General features: G+C 36.1%; 4 protein-coding genes across 5 annotated transcripts in view; all 4 read left to right on the top strand.

Moving 5' to 3' along the window:
* The window catches only part of Cbp53E (Calbindin 53E), a 31,767-nt gene extending 24,918 nt beyond the window's left edge, over window positions 1-6,849 (top strand). For both annotated transcript variants that reach the window (XM_089848483.1, XM_089848482.1), the window contains exons 5-11: window positions 623-766; window positions 1,104-1,184; window positions 1,286-1,341; window positions 1,677-1,722; window positions 3,061-3,117; window positions 3,265-3,336; window positions 4,995-6,849. In XM_089848483.1, coding sequence (XP_089704609.1) covers window positions 623-766; window positions 1,104-1,184; window positions 1,286-1,341; window positions 1,677-1,722; window positions 3,061-3,117; window positions 3,265-3,336; window positions 4,995-5,144 — 606 coding nt within the window. In that variant the 3' untranslated portion in view covers window positions 5,145-6,849. The remainder of the gene's footprint in view (window positions 1-622; window positions 767-1,103; window positions 1,185-1,285; window positions 1,342-1,676; window positions 1,723-3,060; window positions 3,118-3,264; window positions 3,337-4,994) is intronic.
* A 131-nt stretch (window positions 6,850-6,980) lies between these two features.
* LOC149651525 (sialin-like) lies at window positions 6,981-9,162 on the top strand. Its single transcript, XM_089848479.1, has 9 exons — window positions 6,981-7,348; window positions 7,406-7,656; window positions 7,717-7,900; window positions 7,968-8,098; window positions 8,160-8,312; window positions 8,372-8,504; window positions 8,564-8,719; window positions 8,781-8,866; window positions 8,936-9,162. The coding sequence occupies exons 1-9, from the start codon at window positions 7,186-7,188 to the stop codon at window positions 9,158-9,160; spliced, it is 1,482 nt and encodes a 493-aa protein (XP_089704605.1). The 5' UTR covers window positions 6,981-7,185; the 3' UTR covers window positions 9,161-9,162.
* A 158-nt stretch (window positions 9,163-9,320) lies between these two features.
* On the top strand, window positions 9,321-13,446 carry mats (MOB kinase activator-like 1). The gene is made up of 4 exons (XM_089848486.1): window positions 9,321-9,496; window positions 9,682-9,848; window positions 9,918-10,145; window positions 10,709-13,446. The coding sequence occupies exons 1-4, from the start codon at window positions 9,483-9,485 to the stop codon at window positions 10,975-10,977; spliced, it is 678 nt and encodes a 225-aa protein (XP_089704612.1). The 5' UTR covers window positions 9,321-9,482; the 3' UTR covers window positions 10,978-13,446.
* Window positions 13,447-13,864: 418 nt separating this feature from the next.
* Window positions 13,865-18,140, top strand: tamo (PUB and ZnF_RBZ domain-containing protein tamozhennic). The gene is made up of 4 exons (XM_089848469.1): window positions 13,865-15,081; window positions 15,150-15,326; window positions 15,397-15,634; window positions 16,072-18,140. The coding sequence occupies exons 1-4, from the start codon at window positions 14,755-14,757 to the stop codon at window positions 17,721-17,723; spliced, it is 2,394 nt and encodes a 797-aa protein (XP_089704595.1). The 5' UTR covers window positions 13,865-14,754; the 3' UTR covers window positions 17,724-18,140.
* The last annotated feature ends 5 nt before the right edge of the window (window positions 18,141-18,145 follow it).

Raw genomic sequence — 18,145 nt, 5'->3', positions numbered from 1 at the left:
TCTTTAAGAAAATCTAATCAACTTTGAGACAGATTGAATTTATTTTCGTCGTCGTCCGCTAGTAACCTTACATTGTATAAAATACTCTATAAGTTATCCCTAAAGCGAAATTGGTTTCCCAAAACCCAAAATTACCCATTCTTATCGGCCTATTAGGCCCACCTTCTAGGCCACCTTTCCTGCAGTGGTCGGAAACTTTCAGAAAATTACACGTAGGCTTAGGCGATTTAATTTTGTACCGCCTGTAACGTGAATTTATTTCGTTATTACTTTAATTTTGTTTGCACCTTAAGAGGTACTTGTCAATACTACGTCACTCTGTAAAAAACACACCAAAATGGCGCAGGGAAGGGGGCTAAGTCCCTATTGTACCTGCCTGTTCTGATTCAAAACTTCTGTAAACCTTGGTCCAATATTCTTAATAGAATTTCATAAATTCCTGTTTATATAACGGCATCTCGCTTTGGTTTAATGACTCGAAAGGTCTTTAAATTGCATTCCAAACGATCGGTTCAATTTAGGGGTCCTTTTAGGCTTAAGGTTTAACTCAAAATTAAGCGCTAAAAGAGAGATTGTTGTGTGTGTGTGTTTTTTTTTCGTTCTTGGTATTTGTCTTTGATAGCTGGCTCAATTACTCCCCTTGGAGGAAAGTTTCCTGTTACTTTTCCGATTCGACAATCCGCTCGACTCCAGCGTAGAATTCATGAAAATCTGGAGGGAATACGACTCTGACGGATCTGGTTTTATCGAAGCCGACGAACTCAAAGTAAATAATGTTTTCCTTTTGTTTATTCAAGCGGGGTTTGATTTATTTCGTACGTCTTGTTTTCATTGAGCCTACGAGTTTTGTAGACTATTTGTGACCTTAATTTGAGTTACGTCTTTATTTCTCGCGTCCAGACAAAGCGCTTTTAAATTGGACAAATAGAGATAGAGATAGACCACATTTTAAAATACGTTCCCAACCGTCTTTTGTTTTGGTTTTATCCATATACGAATGGGAGAGTTAGATAAGACTCGATTTGAAGCATCCTTCAAGAATGCCAATTAGTAAAGAGGCTTATTTTAAAATACTGTTCCTGTTTTAATCTTTTGTCGTCTAGAATTTCCTGAAAGATCTCTTAAAAGAAGCCAAAAAAGAAGACATAGACGAAGATAGGCTGATAGAATATACGGATACTTTGGTACGTAAGTAATTTACCCCCCCCCCTTTCATAATTAAAATCTAATTAAAGGATTACTCGATTTAATTAATATTCAAAGGAAATTTTTACTCTCCTTTTAGTTACAAATATTCGATTCTAATAAAGATGGAAAACTTCAACTCAGCGAAATGGCCAAGTAAGTTTACTAAGCCTAAAAGTTTCTTAAGCCTATTTTAAGTTAGGCTTAGCTGGTGTAGTTTGAATTTCCTCATCAAGTGGGAGATAGATGTATTATTTAGGCTTAACGAATGCTCCGTTACATTCTTCCATTTGAGGCAGTGTTTACTTGAGAAGTTTTATGACTTACGACTTACGAGCCTAGGCTAGACTCATTATTCAATGCAAATGGTGGTAGGCTATAGCGAGCTGCCTTTGCATTAGGCTTAACGTTTGCTCTAAGATTAATGGATATCCTCTTACATTATAAAAATAATTAAAATATATATTTTGCGAAAAATCTTTTCCCTTCAGACTACTTCCCGTACGGGAAAACTTTCTGTGCCGTTCGGCCTTCAAAGTAAGATATTAATACGCGCATTTTATTAATAGTTTCTCCTATATTTTATATCTTTAAGGGTACCCGTTTTATGCAAATTAGGCTTAAACGTTTACGGCCCTCTTTAAGTCTACAAAAGTAGGCCAAACTCGTCGGGAAAACGTACAAAATTTCCCTAGCTGTGTTTTAGGATTATTCTAGATTAAGTATAGATTAGTAATCACAGTTGTTGTGTGTAAATAATTCCTTTTGTTCACTTGTAATCCACGAAAAAGGCTTAGATAACAATATATTGCAATAACCTGATGCTGCTTGAGGCCCTTTATCGTTAGGCTTAAGAAGGATGTCAACACAAATCTATCTTCATGATTGCTTTTTTCCTACCTGTACCTAATTGGATTGGAACCTTTTCCGAAATTAATTATCGAGGTTTTTTTCATCTGTAATTTAATTTGAAGTGGTTAGACACAGTTAGGCTTATCGATCTGTTAAATAAATACAAAGTGTAGGTAAAAAAAAAGAAAAAAAATTGTGTGTTTTTCCATTCCGAACACGCGAGGGTTAGGGTTAGAATTGATTATGAATTGTGTCGCGTGATTACGGGTACCCTGATTTACTAGACGCACGACATTCTTTAAACCATAAGTTCATAAGATATGTTCCATAAGTTTGTCTCTGGTTACAAACTGGAGCTTGTCATGAAGTGAAGTACGTAGGTCTAGAGCCGTATTAAGCAATTTTGTACCCGTTGGCCGAGGAAATGTGCGCCCCCTTAACTCGAAAAAAAAAAGTAACAGCAAATGTAGCTAAAGGGGAAGAGTTTAACTCAATTGGACCCCAACAAGCCTTACGCCGGGGGGCCAGTGCCCCCTCGCCCCCCCCTTTAATCCGGCCCTGCGGCTGCGTAGGTCATAGATTCGAGGTAATGCGCCGCCTGGTGAGGACTAGATGGATTGCAAAATTAACCGAGTGTAGTCCATAGAGATCAGAACATATATATAGACTAGTGGCGGTAGAGAGGAGCGTAAACTGTGTATCCCTCCATCTGGGCGCGTTCTTGTAAGAGGGGATACTGTGCGCTCCCAGTAGGGGGATGACACTGAGCTAAGAGATAGAAGGGTATGACGTTTGCATACGTATTACTGCCATTACTCTATTAGAACTTGATAGTGTAGTCAATTCTCGCTTGTCGTTCTCGAACTAGCTCGAGTTGTAAGTCTCTAGCATTACGAAGTATAGGTAGTGTCATACTTATGGAACATATCTTATAAACTTATGTTTAAACCAATTTGATATTCTTTAGTGGTGGGATTTATTTTTTGACGATTTTTTTCTTCTCCTTTCCACGTGAACACGTAGGGTGCCACTAAACTGACGAGAGAGGACATTGAAAGGGTTTTCTCTCTTTACGACAGAGTAAGTCCCCCTTTTTTACGAGGGCATTTCCTCGTAATCAGCTGTTGCTTCCGTTTTCCTATTCCCTCTCAAGATTCGTTGTGTGTCTTCTCTTCTTTAATTGTCTCTTCTCGTTTCGTGTTACCCTCCCTTCTATTCCGTTTTCAGGATAAAAATGGAACGATCGAGAATGAAGAGCTCAAAGGCTTTTTGAAGGATCTGTTGGAGTTAGTTAAAAAAGTGAGAGACGTCCTTTAATTCTTTTTATTGTTTTGTTTTGAGTTCTTTCTGTCTCCCTGGATAATTTCAAAAAAGCAAACGGCCGTAAATGTAGGGTTATAAAAAAAGGCCCAAAAGGTAGCGTTATTTTAGTCTATTGTTTTTGAAAAAGTAGGCTAAGGACGTTAGGGTTAGTTAAATGCACCAGTAGATATCTAAAAAAGGCGCGAAAGGTAGGGTTATTTTTGTCTATTTTTGAAAAAGTAGGCTTAGGATGTTAGGGTTAGTTAAATGCACCAGTAGATTAAAGTAGGCTTAATGGCATATATCTAAAAAAGGCCCGAAAGGTATGGTTATTTCTGTCTATTTTTTGAAAAAGTAGGCTTAGGACGTTAGGGTTAGTTAAATGCACAAGTAGATCAAAGTAGGCTTAATGTTATAGATATGTAGAAAAAGGCCCGAAACGTAGGGTTATTTTTGTCTATTTTTTGAAAAAGTAGGCTTAGGACGTTAGGGTTAGGGACCGTCCATAAACTACGTCACATTCTTATGGGGGGGAGGGGGTTTGTAAGTTTGTGACGGTCCGTGACGAGGGGGGAGGGAGGGGTCCTTCGATGTGTGACGTCACATTTCAATTTAATTTTATTACGAAGTCAGTAAGAGGTCGATTGACCCTTTTGTTATGGAAGAAAAAAACGCAACGTTTCAAAGTCTACCGTGAGAACGACCTCTACAATAATTTAACACAAATTTTTATTCCATCATCGCCTAAATAGTAGAAATTGTATGCAATGATCACCTACTTACACGTACGTGTAGCCAATTTAAACAGCGCATTTAAAATAAAGAGACCCGTTCTCTGCAGAACTAGCTACACGTACGCATAAGGACTGCTAAATGTAGTGTCAGCTTAAACTCTCAAACGTCACTGTTAATTCGCCACTAGCATTAGCGACAATGAATCGGATCCTCCATCCGATTTAAATGGTTTCGTTTCTTTCGCACATTTTTAAAATCTGAATCGCAAGCTCGATTAGCCTAGGTTTTCAAGTGACAATGTCGAAAACTATTAAGTGTGCTAAGTGGAAAAGAAGAAAGAATTTCTTTTTAAATTAATCAAATTAAATTGGTAAATTAAGACGAATAATAGTCCGTTGGGGGGGGTCAAAGAAATGTGACGTGGTTTTCAGGGGAGGGGTCTTAGAAAACGTGACCAAGTGTGATCAGGGGGGACGGGGGGGTCAGAAAATGGCATTGTTTGCGTGACGTGGTTTATGGACGGTCCCTTAGTTAAATGCACCAGTAGATCAAAGTAGGCTTAATGCTATATGATCTCAAGTTTTCGTTTTGGTAGAAAGTGGAATCGGTTTCACGCGTTAGTAGCTCAAAGTAGGATTAAGTTTATATTTTCAAAGGCATGATTAGCATTTACAGTTAACTACATATACGAAAACTTGGATCCTCCTACTTTCATCTACTGGCGCATTTAACTATAGCTCTAACATCCTAAGCCTATTTTTTTTTTAATTGACTAAAATAAGTAGATCAAAGTAGGCTTAAGGACTAGGGTTAGCTCTATGATTAAGTTATCCAGTTTTTGAAAAGTAGGCTTAGGAATTTTCCGTTTAAGAAGTAGGCTTAGGAAAGAGATTTATCTATCAATTTGGATGTAAATTCAGGACTACGACGCGCGAGATTTGGAGGATTTTCAGAAAGCCATCTTACAAGGGTGCGACTTCAACCGCGATGGTAAAATTAACCAGAAAGAATTGACCATGATCTTATTGGCGCTTGCCAAACACGCCCAAGATGAAGAACCGGCGAAATAAAAATTCCTTTTTCCTCTGATATATATATATACCGCATTTAATCCATCATCCACCATCCTATCCCATACTTTACCATTCTTTTTCCCGAAAATTCCATTTACTAAATTCCAAGTCCCAACCTTTCGCATCTCTCTCTTTCTCTCTCTCTCGATCTCTCTCTTTCCTCCATATTAATTTTTTTTCCTTAATAATTTCCTGAATATTTCTTCTGATCTCAAATATTATTTTTTTTACATAACTTAGATGGCCTTTAATTAGTTTTTATTATCATTAGCTGGAAATAATTAAATTCATTCATTCATCCAATTAATTTATATAGAAATAAAAAAAGAGTTATTAAAAATAAATAATCGTAGGAAAAAAGTCTGAACTTTTTTGTATTCAAATAAATGTCGTGAACCAGAAATTAAATTAAATTAAATTAAGATAAAAATTATCTTTAAAATTAAGAAAAGTTAAAAAAAAAAAACTTCTTCCAAGTAGGTAACTCAACGTTCCAAGGTACGATCTTTGGGAAAATATTTTGAACTTACCAATTTTATCAGAAGTGAGATGAGACTAGAAGTGAAGGGCTCTAGCATTGGTAATAGATCCTGGCATTAGTGAACAAATTTGAGGATTTTACGCCGCTTCCCACGCGCCTACACTAGAGAGAAAAAAATTGGCCGAGTTCCAAAAACATTTCTTACCCCCTTCCCCTCAACCTAAAGCGGCGAAACACGGACGCGGGTGCTTGAATCTAGTTCGGCCGTCTACCACCGCGAGCGTCTCACGTTTTGGAGGGGAAATTCTGAAACCGCCACTAGAGGGCCAACCGTTCTTGTGTTATCAAGAATATTCACTTTCGCCAAGTGAAGAAATTGGTTACCTCGATACTTCTAGTCTCATCTCACTTCTGATTTTATTAATGACCCAACCTTTTAACCATTTAACTAACCAACCATAACTCCAAAAAGAAACTGCGTTGATACTTGTTTATTTGTTTCTTTAAATGTGTCATTTGTTTTTCTGTTAACATTGTAAACAAATCAACAAAACGCTAAAAAGGTTGTGACAACATTTTTAAAAGATACGCGGATATAACGCTTTTTATATACAATCTTTATATCTTAAAAAGTGCGCGTAAAATCAATTGTTTCAAAATTAAACGTAAATTGGATTTAAAATTAATATTAACATTAACATATCACGAAGAAAATTTTAAACAGTTTTAAATAAAAATAAAAAAATCACACAAAATTATTGGTAAGTTCACCGTTCACAAAGAGCGTTCTTAGAACTCGTAATATTTTTTGGAAATATCGGTAGGAAATAATAATAATTAAAAAAAGTATATATGTAGAAATGTATTACTAATTAAAATTAATAAGCTCAAACTTCTAAAAATTCAAAAAAAAACAAAACATTACGATAATTAAAAAAAAGGCGTAATTTTAACGCGACTAATTAGCGATGGTAAGTATGCATCTAATTAGTTTAATTTTATTTTGATATTTTTAAAATTAATATAAATCAGGTCAAGCGTAATATAATCAAAACAATTTGATTATTTATATATATACATTTAGGCCTAATTTTGATCTGGAAATTAATTAAGAAATCGCACATTACAATTTTAATTAATTAATTAATATGGTACAATCGTCATTAAACCTCCAAGGTGTTATTTGTAATATTGATAATATTATAAAAATTGTTAAATGTATATTTGTTTGTTTATAAAAAGACAATTGTCTATGTTATTATTACCATAAAGTAAATAATATGTTTGCTTATGGTTATGTTTATTGTATACGTTTATCATGTTATTATTTAAAAAAAAAATAATATATGAAACTTTTCGTATCTATAATTATTTCGTTCGTTATCTTTGAATCTAACACGTCGGTGACATCAATGAGTATTTGTCAATTGTACTTCAATTATAGATTAGACCATAGGCTTATCTGTCATTTGATGAAATCCGAATTATTGTAGTCTCTATGGCTTTAAGCTTCAGAACCCACCGATACACAGTCATCTCAAAATTAAAAAAATTAGAATGGGTTTATTTGACAAAATTCCAGCTAGATACGTCCTAGCTTTCTTAGGATTTTGGGGATGTTTCAATATATTTGCTTTAAGACTAAATTTGAGTGTGGCTATTGTGGATATGGTTGGCCCACCTGACCTTCCGGAAGGGCCTCTAATTAACGGAACTATCGGTAAATTAAGTTAATTAATTAACTTAAGGCATTGTTGAATTGAGTACTTTTTTCCAGATACTTTTGAGGCATCTCGATCGGAATTCGATTGGGACGAAATAACTCAAGGAATTGTCTTGGGTTGTTATTTTTACGGGCATGGTTTGTTTCATCTTCCAGGTGGTCGGTTGTCAGAGTTGGTTAGCCCTAAATGGCTCTATGGTATTGGTTTATTGGGGACAGCGTTACTATCCCTGGTTAGTCCCATTGTAGCGCGTTTATCCTTAGCGGGCTTTATTGCCGTAAGGGCTTTACAAGGTATATTTTCGGTAAGTATTTACAATTGTATGCAAATCGTCTTTGTTAGGCCTAAATTTTATTAAATTAAGGGTATGGTATGGCCTGTACTTCACACGTTACTGGCTAGATGGTTCCCAAAACACGAGAGGGCTTTCTTGTCTTCATTTGTTTATACCGGTCGTTTGATTGGTGCCGCGGCAACGATGGAGTTCTCTGGCCTCTTAATCTACGGGGATGTATGGGGTGGATGGCCATCAGTATTCTATGTCTTTGGTAAGGTAACCAAGCAAGGCTACGGTTCGGTTAAATTTACCCAGGACATCGTTCGATACACTTTTAGGGTTGATTTGCGTGGCATGGTTCATTCTATGGGCCCTATTAGTTCATGATTACCCTGAAAACCATCCCAGAATATCCGATGATGAGTTGTTGCTCATTGCAAAGAATAATGATGGTGCTGGCAAGTCTTTTGTGAGATTACTTACATCTTGAGGTTTCGTCCTCAAAAACTAATGTTTTTTTTCGGACATAGTCAACGAGAAAGATACCGTGGAAAAAAATAATGACTTCCGGACCAGTCTGGGCCCTCGCAGTGTGTCACTTTGGAAATTCGTACGGATTGGAGACTCTTATGTTATTGCTACCGACTTATATGAGTAACGTCTTGGGTTTTGATATACAGTCAGTGAGTGTCAATCCCGTTGACTTTATAAATACAAGTAACTCTAACATATATATTTTTAGAATGGACACTTATCAGCGTTACCCTTTCTGGTTGACGCATTCACGGGATTTGGAGCCGCGTACTTGGCCGACTACACATTAAAGAAAGAGTATTTATCTGTCACTGGTGTGCGAAAATGGTGGTGCGCTGTCGGTAAGTTCAATTATACGTTTTGTTTTTCATTGTTCTAAAGATGTTTTCATTCTGTCCAGCTTATGTCGGGGCTGCGGGTTGTTTCTTGGGGGTCACCTTCGTGGGCGCCAATGGCGTTGCAGCGGTAGTACTCTTTTTGCTAGCCTTAGGTTTTAGCGGAGTTGCTGCTCCGAGTGTGTTTGTGGTTCAGATAGATATGGCGCCCGAATTTGCGGGTAATTGCGATGCGGTTTATTTTGCTGGAACGGTTCTCAAGATATTATTTGTGGTCTGTAGGTACTTTAATGGGTCTCTCTAGCTTCTTTGGAAGCATAGCTGGAATTATAGCGCCTTATGTTGTAGGAGTTCTAACTGAAAATCAGGTATAGTTAGGTCTAACCCTTAAGAACTTTTTTATTTATGAAAATTAAGGGTTTTGTTATATTTTTTAGCCAACTTTGGATAGGTGGAACATAGCTTTTTATATAATCGTGGCTGTATATGCAGTAACAACTGCAATATTTGTGATATTTGGCTCGGCGGAGTTGCAAGAATGGGGGGTACCGGATGATAAGGATATTCCACCCAAAACCATTCACATTCCTCACGAAACATCACCTTTGCTAGGTAGAGCGCGAAAAGAAAATGTAGATGTATTAGATTATGATGGAGATTAGGTTAATTTTATATATATTATCTTACAAAATTATGTATAATTAAAAATCGCTAAAAACGTGTGCTGTTTTTCCTTTCAAATTTCGCGGTTTAAGTTCAGCACTCTAGCGGCGTGTCACTGCGCATGACCATTTCCGATTTCCCAAGAAAGTGAAATAGACTTGAGGACCTTTCGTGTGTGTCTCTATCGTTATGATTAGAGTTTAATTTTAATCGGAAAAAATACTAGTTTTATTTTTTATTTTACGCGCAACCTTTAGTTTCGAATGTTTTCTACTTTAATTTCACAATTTTTTCCGCTCAAGTGCTAAATTTGGCTTGGATATGAGCTTCCTTTTGTAAGTACAATTTTTTTTAACCAAGGCTTAGCTGTTCTTTCTTGGGGGGGTCAACTTTTGGCCTCCTGGAGGCTGGGTATTGTTTTTATTCGCGGCGATCCGTTGTTTTAAATGGAGGATATGAGTCATAATTTGGTAATTTTCAAATGACAAAAGGAGACAATCTTTTGTTTTGATTAACGCAGTGGAAGCCGTTCTTCCAAAACATTCAAGCCTAAAAAGAATATCCCAGAAGGGACACATCAATATGACTTGATGAAACACGCAGCCGCTACTTTGGGTAGTGGTAATTTACGTTTGGCTGTTATGTTGCCAGAGGGTGAAGATCTGAACGAATGGGTTGCCGTTAATAGTTAGTTAATTTTCTGCATACGTTAGAAAACCGAGTTGAGTCAATAATTGGTGGGTTTTTATATCGCAGCGGTAGATTTTTTTAACCAAATTAACATGTTGTATGGTACTGTAACTGAGTTTTGTACTGAGGAGAGTTGTCCAGTCATGTCCGCTGGTCCTAAATACGAGTATCATTGGGCTGATGGTCAAACGGTCAAAAAACCCATCAAGTGTTCCGCACCCAAATATATTGATTACCTCATGACTTGGGTCCAAGATCAACTGGATGATGAAACTTTGTTTCCATCCAAAATTGGTATGATTTTGATATTTTTTCCTAAATATAAGGGTTGCTACAGTAACTAGGGAAATAGATATTCAAAAATAGGTCTTGGAAGATTAAACAGGGTTCATACAAACCTGGAAAAATCAGGGAAATAGATAGTTGACAAAAACCTCAGGGAAATTTAGAATTTTTACTAAAATTCAGGGAAATCAGGGAAATTTGCGTCAAACAGGGGTCGAGTAATTAAGCAAAATGTTCATAAACATACCCCCTCCATAGGATTAACATTACACTATACTTTGGAGGCTCGTAACTCTGGTTATATTAGAGATACGGGGATGTACTTTTAGTATGTTATAGTCCTATTTGCCCCCCCCCTCCTTCGTTAATATTGGCTCCATAGGATACTCCATATACTGGAAAAACCTGGAAAACTCAGGGAAGTATATGAGTAAAAACCTGGAAATCTCAGGGAAATTTGTTTTCCAAAAATTGTATGAACCCTGTTAAAGTGGGGAGTTTTGTAGCAATTTTGTTAGCGATAAGTGAGCTTAGATTTTAAATCAATGCTCTTGAAAATTTTCCTTGCGAAGGTGTTCCCTTTCCAAAGAACTTTTTGTCCATTGCAAAAACCATTTTGAAGCGTCTGTTTCGAGTTTACGCTCACATTTACCACCAACACTTTTCTGAAGTTGTGCAATTGGGGGAAGAAGCCCACCTAAACACCAGCTTTAAGCATTTCATTTTCTTTGTTCAGGAGTTTTCTCTAATAGATAAGCGCGAATTAGCTCCTCTTCAAGAACTTATAGAAAAACTAACTAGCAAAGATCGTGAGAAAGATCCCAGGGGATCTCCACGATGATTCTTAGTTTCTTACATCTCTATATTTTGCATCCTTTATAAAAAAAAATTAAAAAAAACAACCCTAAAATCAAACAATTTGAAACTAAATAGTTTTAACTTGTTTTTATATATTACAAAAGTCATATGGTTCAAGCTTGAACTAACTTAGACCTTTTCACGTTATTTATGAATAGTTTTTACCATATAGGTGATTTTTTTTTAGTTTTTGCAATATTTATCATAAGTAACTATGATACCTACGTGAAAGATGCTTTTTATATAATTATTTCTATTAATTAGTTATTTTTTGTAGCTGAAGTTATAAACCCCAATTTTATTTGACATAAATGATAAGAAACGTTTCTTTTGAAATTTTAATTATAATTAATTATTAAAAAATTAACGTTTAATTGTTATTTTTGAATTAATTGGGTTATTTAATAATAAGTCATTTTTAATATATTATTTTACAATGAAGGGAATAGACTAATGGCACCCCATGTTATTTGTCCATAGACCATAATACTGTCAAAGCTGGGAGACTGCCATTACTCTATTGGCCTTATTCCTGATCAACGCCACCGAGGCGTAGCGGCGAATTTTGGAACTATAATAATACGGTAGCCAATTACAGGTGGCGCTGGAGTCGATGGACTCTGATGGAGATCTGTTATTTTCTCTATTTTTGAATCATGTGAATAGCCAAGGCTTAACATTAACAAGGGATATGCTTTCAAAAGTATTAAAAGTGGATTTTACCTTTCTTATTCTGTCTAATTTTATGAAATAAGACTTTCGGAGTAAGTTTTCATTCGATTTTGGTCTATTTGGAGATTATTAGGTTAATAATAATTAGTTAAAACATGTTTTATGAAGTTGAAGCGGTAATAATCAAAACATATAAAAAATAACAGATCTCCATCAGAGTACATCAACTCCAGCGCCACCTGTAATTGGCTACCGTATTATTATAGTTCCAAAAGTCGCCGCTACGCCTTGGTGGCGTTGATCAGGAATAAGGCCAATTGCCTCCCCCCCTCCGGCGTCTTTTTTTCTTCTAAGGATATTCTTATTCTTGATTTGATAAGAATTGAATTTAATTTAATTTTAATTCAATTAAGGCTTAAAATTATGAAGGACTAGATAGTGCTCTCTCTCTTTCAATTAAAAAAATATATAGGATATTGGACTCTAATTAATAATTAAATATATTTCACAAAAATGCGCGCACCTCTAATTAATTAATAATGTAGTCTTATAAAAATTAATTAATTCACACCTTGTAAAATTGTAATAATAATATTATAAAAAAAAAAAAGATATATTTTAAAATTTTTAACGAAAAGAAAATAATTATTACACGAGCGGAAAGGATCTTATGCAAGGGATAAAAGTGGACTATTGAATGAGAAATATTTAAAAAAAAAAATGGAGAAAGATTCTGAATTAAACCAAAAAAACAAGGATTGAAGTCTTTAATTTAGTTTAATTTAATTTAATTGAAATTAAATCAGTTTATTCGTCGCACAAAAGGTTCTCAAAACAATTTGAAACTACACAGTCAGTTTTAATATGCAATTAAATATTGGGATAATAATATTTTATAGAGTGCTGTCAGTTGTGACGTCAGATCCAAGGTTAAACGTCACGAATCTGCCTTTAGCAATGGGCGGCCATGACAGTTACCGTTTTTTCTTTATGGGGAAAACAGCATGGGTGACGTCACACCGGCGCTTCTGACAGCACTCTATAGTTTAGTTTAGTTTAGTTTCAACCAAGATTGGCTTGATATTCGGAGATAAAGTAGCCCACTTTTCATATGACATAAGTGACCTTATAAATAATATAAAAATTCACCACTAATGTTGTGCCTGTAAAATAAGATACAACAAAGTTTAAAAACTTGAAGAAGAAAAAAAATATATATAATTTTTGAAACCAATTAAATTAATTCTAAGAAACTAAATTTGACCATATTTTGGTATTTCCGAGAAAAAATAGTTTAGGAGAAAAATTAATTAAGGGTTAAGCCTTTGGAATGAATAAAATATGGTGGGCTTAATTAAATTCACCGCCCGTCTTCCACCAGTGAAACAAAAAAAAAAAAAAAAATATTTGATATCAAACAAACTACTTTTGATTATGGCAGCAGTGAATTAAAATTAAAAACAAACGAGTGAAGAAATTAAAGGCTTAGGAAATGTTCAATATTGTAAATTTGGGGTCAAAATTTAATTATGATCTTTTTTGTTAGGCTTTAATTACGCGAGAAAATGTTTGCACAAAAAATTTTGTTAGTGTAAATGTTTTTTAGAGCTTTTTATTTTGTTTTCTCTCAAAAAGAAAGATGAAAAATGCAAATAAGACAGTGTTTTGCAAAAAAAAAAATTTTGAATGAAGGACATTGAAGTAAAGAATGTTGCTTTTGAGTAACTGTTATGAAACTTGAACGTTTTGTTGAATAAAAAATGATATCGGATTAATTAAATTCGCTTGTCATAATTTTTAGCCACATCGTATGATGTACATCTACGATGAGGCTCTTAGTTTGACCTGCCCTGTTGTAGTAGTAGTAGTAGTAGTGTCACAGTCCTGCCTTTGGCAGTATCAAATTTTTCGTTCGTCATTTTTGAACGTCGAGAGAAAATATTTTTCTTTTTATTTAACGTTACAGTTCACAGGTGGAGTTTTAAACTTAATACAGGGAAGAAATTCTTTTTTTAACTTTTCTTCCTACACGAGAATCGAACCGCGGAACTTTCACTCTCGTTATTCACTCATTAGGGTAAGGTATAGAGGGGTTATCCACTCATTAGGGTAAGGTATAGAGGGGTTATCCACTCATTAAGGTAGGTATAGAGGGGCTATTCACTCGTACGATGTGGCTACTATTACGAGCCCTTGGGTCGTCTTGTTTTTTTTTTTTTTTTTACCACCTACTAACACTAGTGCTTAGCCGTTAGGCCTTTAGCACCAGGAAGAATTGAGCGGGAGACCCTACGCGGCCCAGCACTGACGGGGGCTGCTAGGTCGTATGTGTAGAAGCAGGGAAGGATTGAGGTTTACTTGGGAGGTGACGGAAGGTGGAATTGGGGTAAGTCACCTCCGGCGGACACGGGACAGCCGGCACCTATAGGGTAGGATCGCCGACATGTGTCGTATTCCCTCAAACTTTGCCGCCCAGAAGCTTGGCTTACAGGAGTGCGCCACACTCCCGGCGGGTCGTCTTGTTTCTGTAATAAATTGCCACGAAAAGCTGGATTGAATTTCCCGCTTTTTTTGTAATTGGCGATGATTGGGCAAACTTTAGACTCTGTGATTGGCTGAAATATTTCACGTGACCTTGGCAGAGACGTCTGTCAGAAGTTTGGTTGATCGCCAACGCCAACAAATTCCAAGCCAAAATTGGTAATCCGAAAATAGTTCTTCAACCCCCGATTGTTAGGGGGATATTTAATTAAAATCGAAAAGGTTAATTAATTAATTAAACGATAAATATTTATTATTTTAAATCGAAGCGAGACGTAGGTTTTAGGGTTTAAAGATGTAAGAAATTTGACTTAAGTAATGAGAATCAAAAACCAAGGCTTAAGTTGGCCCTGGATGGCCGGACCCTCAGTCTCCTCAGAAGACTTAGCGCCAGCGGAAAACGAGCTTCTTAATCTTAATTTCTTTTTAACACTGCAATTTTGCAAGAGCACAGAAATTATTTAAGCCTCCCGCAATCCTGAGAATGCATTTATCGAAAAATAATCTGGGTATTTAACAGCAAATTTGAAAAATTCCGTCATCAACTATGACTTTATCGAGCAGCTCTCATTTGAAACGAGAAGAACTGAGAGAACGAATCTTTCAAAATCATTTAACGTATTTAGCTCATGAAGATAATCCTTGTAAAATAGACAAACTTAAAGCGTTAGAAGGCTTAATAGCCGAATATCTAGCTATTGTTCCTAGTCGTGAGAAGTTTATCATAGAAAGAGTAGGGGATGTGTTATCGCACGCTGTGTTCAATAATCAGGAATTTAGCGCTTATAAAGCGGCTACCGCATTTCAATCTATAGAAAAATACGCTAATAACTTGCTTAGTCAACCATGGAGGAAGGAATACAGAAATATAAAAGTAGGCTTGGAAAAACGATAATTTACGATCGATGTGGAAACAATCTTAATTAGTAAAATAATTTCCAGATGTATTCTGGGTTTTACAAGCACTTTATTGAAAGCCCCTTGCCAAACGCGCACCAAATATTTGAAGCCATGGGATATTCAATCCATAATTTAGAGTTAGAACTAGAAGAACCAGTTGATCCTGATCCAGTTAGACACGTTGCTTTAGATTGTCTCGTAGCTTATGTTGAGTGTCAGGTACTTTAATTAATTTAATATCAATTCCAATTCATTTCATAGTTAAATATGTTACGTAACATTTTGACAGATTATGCTTCAAATATGCGAATGTGTTAGAGCTTTTGAATGTACCTGGACTGAAATTCACGGAGTAAGACAAAACTACATATGTAGTGTTGAAGAAGCAACCAGAATTTTGCAACAAATGAAGATAGCTCAAAGGGAAGAAGCTAATTCGAGCAACAAGAATCAACATCTTTTACCTCCCTTAGCTCAACCCGAGCAAATTATAGTTACACCTGAAAATACTAACTCCATTTGGACTGGTATACCTGAGAAACATTTCAGCAGAAGTAAGATGAGACCAGAAGTACTGAGCTAACCAAATTCTTAATTCACTTGGCGAAAGTGAATATTCTTGATAACACATCAACGGTTGGCCCTCTAGTGGCGGTTTCTGAATTTCCCCTCCAAAACGCGAGACGCTCGCGGTGGTAGACGGCCGAACTAGATTCAAGCACCCGCGTCCGTGTTCCGCGGCTTTAGGTTGAGGGGAAGGGGGTTGGAAATGTTTTTGGAACTCAACAAATTTTTTCTCTGGTAGTGTAGGCGCGATTGAAGCGGCATAAAATCCTCAAATTTCTTCACTAGTGCCAGGATCTACTACCAATGCTAGAGCCCTTCACTTTTAGTCTCATCTCACGTCTGATTTCAGCTATATCAAATTATAATAATTTTAATTTTTGGTTTTCGGATAAAATAGATACGTCACCTTTTGAACTGCCTCATTCGTCTCAAAATGTAATACTTAATTTAGAAAGTGATCTGTTGGGAAGAAAGAATGATTGGCCAAATATACCAGTACCCCCATCCATTGAACCGGTGGTAGCTTCTAATAGGAGATCAAAAATTCAACTGGATGGATTGACTATTTCTAGAAGCAGGAGAAGTCCATCTTGGACTGAAGGTCTAAATTCGGCACCAGTTTTTAATTTCAATTTACAAAATGAGGAAAGAGATGGAGGTGGTGGAAGAAAGGGTAACAACGGTGGTAGTGTTCCTAAGCACAATTACTTGCATTATAACTGGCAGAGTGAAGGATCTGATCCTTTTGAAGTCTACAGCGGCAATTTTTCTTCTCAAATGCCTCAGATTTCTCAGTCAGGAACAAAAACTTGGACTCCTCAGTCTTACATCCCCCCAGTTACGGCCCCGAGTGTTCCTATAAGACCCATGATGGGTCAACACGAATCGTGGGAACTTTTAGACCGACCCATTATTCCCACACCAGTTTATTTGCCAATTATGGTGCCTACACCAGTTATTAGAGCAGCTCCTTTGATACCAGCCCCTCCAGCATTTAGTTCTTCAAGCAGTTCTAGCCAACTAGTCAATCCTAACCCTTATTTCGATTATGGCCATAGAAGTTCAAGGTCTTTACCTAGAAAAATGATTGAAGGTAGTAACGAGGATCACCCGAATCAACCCAACTATGTTAAACTAGAGAAAGATAGATACGTAGTAGAAGATTCTGTTGATATTATGGGCATGGGCTTTGAAGACCCCCAAAAACCAAAATGGAAGAGTACAGCTTCAGTTTTTAGGCCTGTTGAACCATTGGGTGGAGAAACGAGTTCCAGTTCAAAGTACTATAATAATCAAGGCAACACGACGACGACGACGACACTACCGAGATTCGAAAATTTAAGTCTAATGGATTCAATGGTTAAAACAAAGACTACGACGCCTAGTAATAGGTCGAGTCACGTGGGTTTGAAAGTTGGTATGCCCCAAGAAGTGACAAAATGCAATGACAATAGAAGGTTTCCAACCTCTAATGATGACGGGATTAAGTTTGATAATAAAGTTATACCGATTAAAGATGAAAATTTATCCAGCGGAATGACGAAACGCAACAGTTTTTACGATAATGTACCATTAATAGACGCCGATATTGGGCTTCCAAGTTTAAATAGCGCTGGTGGAGCTACAATCTCACCTTTGGGGGACTTTAAGAATGATCAAACATCGAAAAACGGTTACAGGAATGATTCAAAGCTATGTGATTATAACAAAAGCGCCACCCTCGATAAGAACGATTATAGAAAAGTCTTTTCTTCTTCTTCTACAAATTGCGTGGCTAATGGAGAAGGCCTTGGTGGCATTGTTAAAAACGAAGCTAGGGAAGAGCCTAAACCCTCTGAACCGTGGTCTTGCTCCTTTTGCACTTTTATTAACTCAAAGTCTGATCATATTTGCGAAATTTGCGGTAGGAGTAAAGAACCGGCTGTTGAAATCAGCCCTTTGGCCAGTGGAGGAAAACAATGTCCAAAGTGTACCCTAGTCAATGATAAAGACTCGACTAATTGTTCAGCCTGCGATATGAGTTTAAAAGATTGCGCAACTTATATTTAAAATCTCCTAAATATTTTGAATTTATTTTTCCTATACTACGAAAAAAACAAAAAAATAATAAAAATCAAATCTTCTCTGGTAAATACCAATATATTGGTCATTGTTAAAAAAGTATTAATCTAGATAAGCCCATTTAAAGAACAAATTCCAATGATAGATTAAAATTTAAAATTCGAAAGAAAGGTATTGTAATTTAAGTTTCAAATATAGAATAGGCAGGAAGTTTTTTTTTATTAGAATCTATTCGATTTTAACTCATTAAATATGGTTTGTTTGTTTTTATCAAATTTATACCCCGATTTTAGTTATATCCCCCCCGACCCCCTTTTAAAGTCTGTGTTCATTGATTTCTGTTATTTAATGGAAAGTTTGTAATAAAGTTTTAATGTTATTAACACTATAAGAGTGAGACATAAATTATA

The sequence above is a fragment of the Phalangium opilio genome, unplaced genomic scaffold, assembly GCF_054372755.1.
Source record: "Phalangium opilio isolate 3A_F unplaced genomic scaffold, DU_Popi_V2 ptg000082l_1, whole genome shotgun sequence".
Classification (NCBI taxonomy): domain Eukaryota; kingdom Metazoa; phylum Arthropoda; class Arachnida; order Opiliones; family Phalangiidae; genus Phalangium; species Phalangium opilio.
Note: the sequence above shows the minus strand (reverse complement) of the source record. Positions and strands in the feature narration are given on the sequence as shown.